Raw genomic sequence first — 10,000 nt, forward strand, 5'->3', positions numbered from 1 at the left:
GGGGGAGAGAGAGAGAGAGGTTAGAAGAGAGGGAGGGAGAGGTTAGGAGAGAGGGTGATAGAGAGAGGGGGAAAGAGAGGTTAGGAGAGAGAGAGGGAGAGGTTAGGAGAGAGGGAGGGAGAGGTTAGGAGAGAGGGAGGGAGAGGTTAGGAGAAAGGGGGAAAGAGAGGTTAGGAGAGAGGGAGGGAGAGGTTAGGAGAGAGGGATGGAGCGGTTAGGAGAGAGGGAGGGAGAGGTTAGGAGAGAGGGAGGGAGAGGTTAGGAGAGAGGGAGTGAGGGAGGGAGAGGTTAGGAGAGAGGGAGGGAGAGGTTAGGAGAGAGGGAGGGAGAGGTTAGGAGAGAGGGAGAGAAAGGTTAGGAGAGAGGTTAGGAGAGAGGGAAAGAGAGGTTAGGAGAGAGGGAGGGAGAGGTTAGGAGAGAGGGAGGGAGAGGTTAGGAGAGAGGAAGGGAGAGGTTAGGAGAGAGGGAGGGAGAGGTTAGGAGAGAGGGCCTCTGAGCACAGAGGGGAAATTGGAAGGCAGCGGAGCAGGAAGTGTGACGTGCGGAGCAGGATGAGGAAACGCCCCGGCTGGGCCGCACCCCTCAGGGGGGACGGTGGGCGGCGGCTTCATGCTAATGACTTCCCTACTTCCTGCTTCCCAGGGGGCTCCGCTGCTGGGTATCACCGAGGGGGGCATCGCCGGGGGAGACGGTAACCACGCGCCCGCCCGTCTGGCTATGCCCAGCGCGCCACTCCCTTGCTGAAGGCCCCTCCCCGAAAAAGCAATTAAAAGCAGGCAGTGCTCTGGCCACCTCTCCTCATGCATACTAACGACCGACAGCCAACACCTGCAGGATTCACACATCAGCCCATTTTCATCTAGAATAGAAGCTTCTACAGGAGGGGTTCAGGCTTGAACGAGCCAGCCAGGGTTCCCGGAAGGAGGGAGGAAGAGAGGGATGGAGGGAGGAGATGAGGGAGGAGAGGAAGGGAGGGAGGGAGGGAGGGATCATTAACATAAATCTGTCCGCCTGCCTGCCTCTTTGTCTGTCTGTCTGTCTGTCTGTCTGTCTGTCTGTCTGTTTTGTCTACCTGTCTCTCAGTCAGTCAGACAGATCAGAGATCATTGATCACATTGAGCAGGAAACATTAGTCACAGCTGTACCTGTCCTGACTAACAGTAACATGATTGATCATCTCTTACTGTGTGTGTGTGTGTGTGTGTGTGTGTGTGTGTGTGTGTGTGTGTGCATGTGTGGTGTGTGTGTGCATGTGTGGTGTGTGTGTGTGCGTGTGTGTGTGTGTGTGTGTGCATGTGTGGTGTGTGTGTGCATGTGTGGTGTGTGTGTGTGTGTGCATGTGTGGTGTGTGTGTGCATGTGTGATGTGTGTGTGTGTGTGTGCACGTACCTGATCGTTTCTTCCTGGTAGAGTGAGCTGACTGCTGGACCTCCGAATCCTGTCCTCCTCTCTGCTCCTCGTCTATCCTGAGAATGCCAAACAAACAAAAACAACAACACAATGATAAACAACACAAACATTAAAAAACAACAAACCATTTTATCACCAAATGCCTAACAGCAAGTTTATGTCCCAAACGTAAGGAATCTCCTAATTAAGACACAGTCCAACCATCTACATGGACATACACAGGCCTTCACAACAGTCTACATGGACACAATCTGACACATTTGTTTCACACTTTACCTGTAACTGTAGTACACTACAGTCTAGTGCTCCACACTACTCCCATGCTCTGATCAGTCCAGCCTAAACCTAGTCGCTCTTTCTCTATCCCTCTCTCTCTCTCTCTCTCTCCCTCCCTCCCTCCCTCCCTCTCTCTCTCTATCCCTCTCTCTCTCTCTATCCCTCTCTCTCTCTATCCCTCTCTATCCCCCTCTCTCTCTCTCTATCCCTCTCTCTCTCGCTCTCTCCCTCCCTCCCTCTCTCTCTCTATCCCTCTCTCTCTATCCCTCTCTCTCTATCCCTCTCTCTCCCTCTCTCTCTCCCTCTCTCTATCCCTCTCTCTCTCTGTCCCTCCCTCTCTCTCTCTCTCTCTATCCCTCTCTCTCTCTCTCCCTCTCCCTCTCTCTCTCCCTCTCTCTCTCTCTATCCCTCTCTCTCTCTATATATCCCTCTCTCTCTCTCTCTCTCTCGTTACTTTCCCATTCAGAACAGAGATGATGCTGGATGGGCAGGACCCCTGTATTCAGACTGAATACCAGTCTGTTACTGTTGGTAAAACCCGTGTTTGTTTACCAACCGTATATCCCCCCTGCTGCTCTAGCAGAGGCGCGGTACTGCAGGCCCCAGTGACAGGGTCGTCACACGCGTGTGTAACAGGCACGGCTCCTGGCCCCGCCGGACTGGACGCTCGCCAAGGCTGCCATCTATCCTAGTGGCCCGGTGCCAGCCTGATGGAGGGGGGGGGTGGGGCGGCGGTGTATCCAAAGTGCCTCAAAAAGTGGCCAAACCGGTCCTTGTGTTTAAAACACAGTCCTGGGCGGGACCAGTCCCTGGCAGACTCGGAAGACCCGGCCGCAGACGAGCCCCAATGTGATTACAGACCAATAACAGATGCATCTGAAGAGGGGAGGAGCCCACATTGTTAGCTGGGCCTATTCAAGGCTCAGACTTGGCCTGAGTACCGAATCGCTCTGCCTTTTAAAGTGTCATCTCCAGCCCTCCGAAATAAACAGCTCAGCTTCCTGTCATCCTCGGCGCTGGCCGTCAGCCCTGCGTTCCGAGCGCCATTGTGAACTATTCTATTCTATTTTATTCTCCTCGTCCGAAGTGGCCGGATGACTCACCGACGGACGCCAATCGGATCTAACGGTCGTTAGAGCATCGCAGAAAGCCAAAAATGTCCGAGCGCGCACTATTTTTCTGAAAGGGCCTAATTCACTTTTTTCTTAAAACTGGGAATCTGCACTGATGCGTTCTTCTCTCCTGGGGGCCTGGGTAATGTGATGGCGCCGGGGCCTGACAATAGGGCCCCTTGGTGGGGGGGGGCGAGGAAGGGGGGGGGTCCGGCTGCCTCTGCTGGATGGGTGTCACCGGGCCCTCTGGAGAAGAATAGACCGCCGCTCGCTTTGTTACCGCTAACGCAATCACGGCCGGCATGTGTGCACGCGTCTGTGTGTGTGTGTGTGTGTAGCTGCCATTGTTTGGTGATCGGGGCAGAGTCAGCGAGTCAGTCTACCAACCCCCCCCCCAGCAGACAGGTGGAGCAGAGAGAGGGAGGAGAGAGAGACAGGAGGGAGAAGAGAGAGGGAGGAGAGAGAGAGAGAGAAAGGGAAGAGGGAGAGAAAGGAGAGATAAGGGTGTTAGAGAGGGAGGGGAGAGAGAGGAGAAAAAGGGCGAAGGAGAGGAGAGATAGGGAGAAAGGGAGGAGAGAGAGGAGAGAGAAAGGAGAAAGAGGGAATGGAGGGATGAGGAGAGAGGAGAGGGCGCAGGCCTGTGATGGAGGGGAGGGACAGAGAGGAGAGGAGCGGAGGATGAGGGAGGTATAGAGGATGGGAGGACATGAAGAGAGGAGCAGGAGGGAGGGGAGGACGAGAAGGAGGGAGAGATGAGTGGAGGGTATGAAAGAAGAGAGATAGAATGAAAGACAGACAGACTCAGACTAGACAGATGAAAGGTATTTTGTGTCTGTGTGTGTGTGTGTGTGTGTGTGTGTGTGTGTGTGTGTGTGTGTGTGTGTGTGTGTGTGTGTGTGTGTGTGTGTGTGTGTGTGTGTGTGTGTGTGTGTGTGTGTGTGTGTGTGTGTGTGTGTGTGTGTGTGATCAAGTGCCAGCAGAGCTCAGGGTAGATCAGAGGACAGGTAGGTAGGTTTCCAGGGTAACCGAGGTAAGAGAGGAGAGGTTGGGAGGTTATTTTGTTGTCCTCTCTCCCAGCTTGTTATTGTCATGAAGGAGACCCGGGAATCTTGGGGACAAAAGATTTCAGTGCCCCCCCCCCCCTCCCAAACCCACACACAGCCAAGGGCAGGGCCAGCCATCACAACACCGGTCCCCTGATAGAGTGAGGATGCTGAGAACACACACACACATACGCGCACACACACACGTACAGTTGGGAGTAGTTAGAAATTATCAGTAGTTGACAGGGAAATCTCGTTGGAAATCTCGTGGGATTTCAGACAGGTGTTATTTCATTTTAGTGATGCACCACCGCCAGGTGGCGTCTTTGAGCAGATTTAGCAGGCTGGGCTCACTGTATTTCTCCTATAGTCTACGAATGATGACAAGTCTGATCATTGCATCATTAAATTTCACATTCTTTAATTTAAATGCTCTGTTGTAAAGCGCTGTGAACTGAATTTATCTGTATGAAAGGTGCTATACAATTAACGTTTCATTGTTATATTACCTTGTTCTCAAATACATTTTTTACAGTAGACATGCACACAAACACTCACACACACAAGTAGGGATGTATCGATAACTGGTATAATGATAAACCGCAATAAAATTTGATTAAATTTATCGTAATAAAATTATCATTAAAACTGTGTTTGAGTACCGCGCTTCAAAACTCACAGAAATACTGTCCAGCATTAACCAAAGTTAGCAACAATTCCAAGACACATTATTTTAATCTTTATGCAAACAAACAGTGCATAGTGCTGCTAATTTTATTTGGGGTCTTCAATATAAGACTTGGTGAAATGGTTTCAGTGTGTGTATCAGTCGTTTTTGAACATTTTCATCCCCTTTTAACAATACCGCGATAATACTGATAACTGTGATCATTTTGGTCTCTATATTCGTGATCTGAAATTTTCATACCATTACATCTCTACACACAAGACAAGTCTGCTAGTGCCAAGGTGGTTATAAGGTATATTGGCCAGAGTCAGTAGGTGTTCTCTGTTCCATTACTGTCAAACACTGCCCTCTGGTGGTCAAAGTAGCACAGAGCACAGATGCAACTGTTATTGCCTCGACAAATCACATGGATTGATGCGTATGTTACCTTGTGGGTGCCCTCTGGGTCTAACGAGGTGACACAGGAAACGTACTCCTGCATGGCCTGTTCTGAACCCATGTCTGCCAGCTGCTTCCATGCTTGCCTGCATCAACATTAACAACAACAACAACAGCAACATCAACAACAACATTCAGTAGAGAGTGAGAGTGCGTATTCAGCAGGTGTCAGACAATTATCGGTTGGAACTCTGACACACCCCATCCTCCAGCCTTCATTACACACGCGTGTGACACACACACACACACACACACACACACACACACACACACACACACTGACTCACTCACTCACTCACTCACTCACTCACTCACTCACTCAGGCACAGACACACAGGCATAGACACACACACACAGACACACAGGCATAGACACACACACACACAGACAAAGACACAGACACACACACACACACACACACACACACACACTCAGGCAGAGACACACAACCCCCTTGAGAAAAATCATTGAAAGCAAGACCAAATGGTGGAGCAAAGTCACTTAAATTCCAGTTTAACTGGAAATTAGATTCAGATCTTGCTGGAACAGGACTGTTGAGTTGTCACTAAGATGAGTACATGTTCGACATGTTTGATCTAGATCACAAGAAGTTAGGCAACATCCTGTCACAGCCTGATCAAAAATGCCGCTGATGAGGAAACACTTGAACTGTAAATACAGTACATACCACTTACACATACAGTACATACCATTTCCTCTGACCCTCGAAGTCGAAGAAGCCAGGCTTTGCTGTGTTGCACTTTCCCACTTTGACCTGTGACCATAGGAGACAAGGATCAGGCATTCGGTGGCAAACAGTCTACAGTTATAACTACTAAGCCTACTGAAGAAATGCAGACTAGGGTCATTTCCCACTCGTTTACTATACGGTAAACATACAGAGAAGGACACTACTAGGTGTGTGTGTGTGTGTGTGTGTGTGTGTGTGTGTGTGCGTGCGTGCGTGCGTGCGTGCGTGTGCATCCCATTCCCATGTGGAAAAGAGATACAGACACTGCCAGCCAGCAGTGTATCTCTCTGACAGCCCCTGACTTCCCCACTGATCATCCCTAAAACTACATTCAAATGTATAACATTATAGCCAGCAAGCTAGCTGGGTACGGGTTACAATGTCCGTCCGTCATCGGTCACCTGCTTGTATCTGGCGTACAGGTACAACAACTGGTCCCGACTGGCCGTCTGCACCAGGTGTCGTAGACGGTCCGCCGCAGCCTCGAACTCCTGCTCCAGTTCCTCCCCCTCCAGTCGATGTCCCGCATCAACTCCGCCGCAGTCGAACTTCCCTAATCCCAGATCCGAGTCGGAGTCCGACCCCCCGCCGAGCGGCTCCCCGGTGTCAGGCCGGGCTGGGTCGGTACCGGAGCCCGTGGCCGAATCCGGTGACGAGGATGGGGAGCGAGATGCCATTATTACCTGTCGTAAAATTAAAAACACTATAGAGAACCGAGTGGCAAACGTGCGGTGTCGATCACAGTGTATAAAGCCTAGAGATGAAGAAATGGTGTTAAAAGCAATGGCTGGGTTTCGTTATAGCGTAGTCCTGTATCGCTGAGAATCCTTATCCGTGACAGTCGGAATGATTTTCCAGCTTCGGTCCGTCAGTGGTACACCTCGCTAAAAGCACCGGCCGGAACAAATACCAGAGAGAAAAGTTCTGAGACTTTATTCAAAGCAAATGTTCTATTCGCTAGGCTTTATTTAGTAAAAATGCAACGATTTGAAGGCGTTATTTTGAAAACCGATCAAATGATTAGGGTTTGGTAATTACATTACCTTTTAGCCTGTTTTTTGAGTAATGCTCTCAAACGTGTCTCGCTTGCCTCACCTTGGCCTATAAAAAGGCTAAAGCCCGTGAATCACGGCTGAGTGAGGGAATGGTGTTACAACCATAGACATTATAAACGGTGTGCTCTCTTGTCTGGGTGAAACTCGGCCCCCTAGTGAGTTGTGGTGCATTATGAGAGGAGATCCAGCAGGTGGCAGTGTTGACCAAGTATAGGCCACTCGATCCACAGACTACACCCTCTGCACCTGTCCTGCACCTGCCTCCCGCTGGCTGGTCCCAATGCAGCCCAAAAAGAGACTAGACAGGCTATCATATAGGCCTAAGCTATAGAGTCAAATGATAAAGAAAGCCTAGCATACTCTCAAATGAGACGAACTGAATCATAATGTAGCCTAAGCGAACGTGAACATCAAAGCTCGTTAGTCTGCTTGGCGTCGGTGGACTATGTTTACAGTTGGAGAGAAGAAAACAGCCTCTAAAAGTAAACCAGGTCGGTGGAATTAGAGCTCTATTGTTGTGCTCTATTCCACAGTGCTCATTGGCTGTTTGATAGACGGCCTGATCCTGCACAAACTTTTAACGAAGGTCTTCATTTCGGTGGGAAAAAACTTTCCTTCTTTTCATCTCATTAAACGTTTGGCCACAGCATTGGATAGTAGGCCAATTGGTGCACCGCAGGCCTACTACACATGGGCTGATAGTCATGGCGACACAGAAGCGGTCTAGTTCAAGAACATCAGCATTTTATTAATTGCTTGTGTTAAAAGATGCTCCTCGAATGCACGCGCACTGGCAAACTAACGTCACTCGGTGTTTATGAGCGGGAATATTAGAGGCGTTATTCCCAGAAACTCCGTCAAAGGATGAGCTCGCCTCCCTAAAGCTAAAGAAGTGACTCACATTTTTTTATAAATAGACTGACTGGGTCATAATATTAAAAGCCTGTCAAATAATCCGTGTTTCACTTTCTTCCACATTATATTATATATTATTATATAGTATTAGGCCAATTCTTGGGTGTTCTGACTATGGGCCAAAGTTTTGGGTCAGTAGCGGTGCAGCGCGTGGATCAACGGATCCATGGGCGTTTTTCACCGCCTCCTGTCACTGCGCGGTGACGCAGCCACGCTCTGCTGAACGCGATGGCGGACCGCCGTGTCCCCAGACTGTACCAAGCACCGGAGGGAGAAAGTCACTGAGGCTTCTTCACCGGTTCCGTTATTGTCATCAAACCACCTGTTTAAGGAAGGGAGGCATCTGTTGCCCCGCCGCTATCCCTCCCATGAACTAGTATGTGGGACGTTGGGGTGAGTTTGGAAGACGTTTATTGGGACGAGGCGGCGGCAGAGAGCGCATAGCCGAGCGCAGGCTGACGCACGGAGCCAAGTTGACAGAAATAACAAAACTCGCGTCAACAAGGGAACAGTCGCACGAGGAATTACGGAGGTTGAGGAGAGAGCGGCTCCGGCAACATGAAATTCGCGGAGCACCTTTCGGCCCATATCACCCCGGAGTGGAGGAAACAGTACATTCAGTATGAGGTAAATTCACATGGAAGAGTGCGGGAGTGAAACATTCTGATTTAAATGAGCGGAAAAGTCCTAATCCATGCTTTTATGCAGGATTTTTGTGTGAGCGAGTGGCCTAAAGTTGATGCATTAATAACAATAATGAATAATTGTTGTTTTTGTCTTCATTTGGTATCTCCATTTGGACTTTTAGCCCACTTTGAATGGTGCAATAAAGGCTGCAGGCTAGATAAGGAGCTGCCTATTGTTCGGGTTATTGCAACCTTTTATTAGCCTACAGTAATAAATGTGTTGTTGCAATTAATAGATTATAATGCAGCGTGTATTATTGTTGTTTTTGCAGTTTCCTATAATAGCCTACAATAAAATATCAGACCAATTCGATTTTAGTTATCAATTTCTAAGCTTATTGTTCATAAATCAATTAATATTCTATTAGTTGTAGGCTATTATACTGGGTAACAATTAACTGATACTGTACACTTGTACTCATCTTAGATTAGCCCATACAAAAAAAACATTCTTTGTCTATTTGTTGATATTTCTGCGGGTGCCATTGGAGTATAGAGGACTCGCTGGAGGTTCTTCTGTGGTTACCTTTAGCACTGTATATAGACTACACTGCAAACAAATACATAGTTCACTAAGGAACGGAAGAACTATCAATTATGTAGGCTATAGTAGCTATTTACTGTAGCCTAACCTATAGTTAAAAATAAAACCACTTCAGTTAAATATTGTTTTGCATTTTTCAATATAAAAAGAAACACTCATTTGATTGAAAACTAATTTGATTGAATTTATTTAATTTTTATTTTGTTTCTCGTGTATTGTTGTCGCTTATTAGACCTCCATTTGAAAATCCGTTAGTGCTGTTTGGTGGTGTGCATGTAGTCCTGTTTTGAGGAGGGCAGTGTGACTGATATCCATAGGGCATGCTGGTTATTAGTGTATGTGCTGTTAATGCAGAGTGTTTTCACTATCAGACTTCTCTCCTCTCTGGTTCAGCTAAGAGGCTGAGTGCTCTGATAGTGGAGCTGCCAGGTTCCATTTTTCTCTATAAATTATAGACATGAACCCAACCTCAGGCTTCATCCCTGTATCTAGTGTAACTGTACCAAGCTCCTCTCATGCCTCTCTCTGCTGGGTCTAACACTTGATCTGGAACATCTGAAAAATATTTATTACATTTAGAGATGGATTCAGCCAGCTCACCAAATAGTAGTGTTCAGTGTTCATTCTTACTGTATTAGTGTGAGGAGGATGTATAAGCGAATACAGTCCATGGCTGTTCTTTGTCAGTACAGACTGACGCGTAGAGAGCAGGGACAGACGCCTGGCCAGATCAGCCATTTTACACCTCTGCTGTCTACCTCGCTCACAAACAGAGGATGACCTGAGATGGATGAGATGAGATGGTGGACTACCTCTCAATCACAGAACAGCGCAGGTGTTTGAATGACTGCAATTAGGTAGCAATATTGCCATTAGGGCAGTAATATTGTAAGTAATCATATTGTAGTAGTATTTTAGTAATACAGTAGTAATACCACAGTATAATATTATAGTATTGCAGTGTTCCTCAAAATATAGTAAAGACATATTTGGGATTTGTGTAAAGGTATATCCCATAGCATTACTCTCAGCATCTAATGGCTTCAGGCTGGCTCTTACATCAAGATCATATCTACACAGCA

General features: G+C 47.9%; 2 protein-coding genes across 2 annotated transcripts in view; one reads left to right on the forward strand and one right to left on the reverse strand.

Moving 5' to 3' along the window:
* Positions 1–6,547, reverse strand: part of acbd6 (acyl-CoA binding domain containing 6) — a gene marked incomplete at its 3' end in the record, with an annotated part of 29,209 nt that extends 22,662 nt beyond the window's left edge. The window contains exons 1-4 of the mRNA XM_084436143.1: positions 6,120–6,547; positions 5,678–5,742; positions 4,957–5,053; positions 1,384–1,466 (exon numbers count right to left, since the gene is read on the reverse strand). Of these exons, the coding sequence (XP_084292269.1) occupies positions 1,384–1,466; positions 4,957–5,053; positions 5,678–5,742; positions 6,120–6,395 (521 nt within the window). The 5' untranslated portion in view covers positions 6,396–6,547. The remainder of the gene's footprint in view (positions 1–1,383; positions 1,467–4,956; positions 5,054–5,677; positions 5,743–6,119) is intronic.
* Positions 6,548–8,246: 1,699 nt separating this feature from the next.
* The window catches only part of xpr1a (xenotropic and polytropic retrovirus receptor 1a), a gene marked incomplete at its 5' end in the record, with an annotated part of 91,164 nt that continues 89,410 nt past the window's right edge, over positions 8,247–10,000 (forward strand). Inside the window, one exon of the mRNA XM_084436362.1 lies at positions 8,247–8,315. Within this exon, the coding sequence (XP_084292488.1) occupies positions 8,247–8,315 (69 nt within the window). The remainder of the gene's footprint in view (positions 8,316–10,000) is intronic.

The sequence above is a fragment of the Borostomias antarcticus genome, assembly GCF_949987555.1.
Source record: "Borostomias antarcticus genome assembly, chromosome: 3".
NCBI lineage: Eukaryota > Metazoa > Chordata > Actinopteri > Stomiiformes > Stomiidae > Borostomias > Borostomias antarcticus.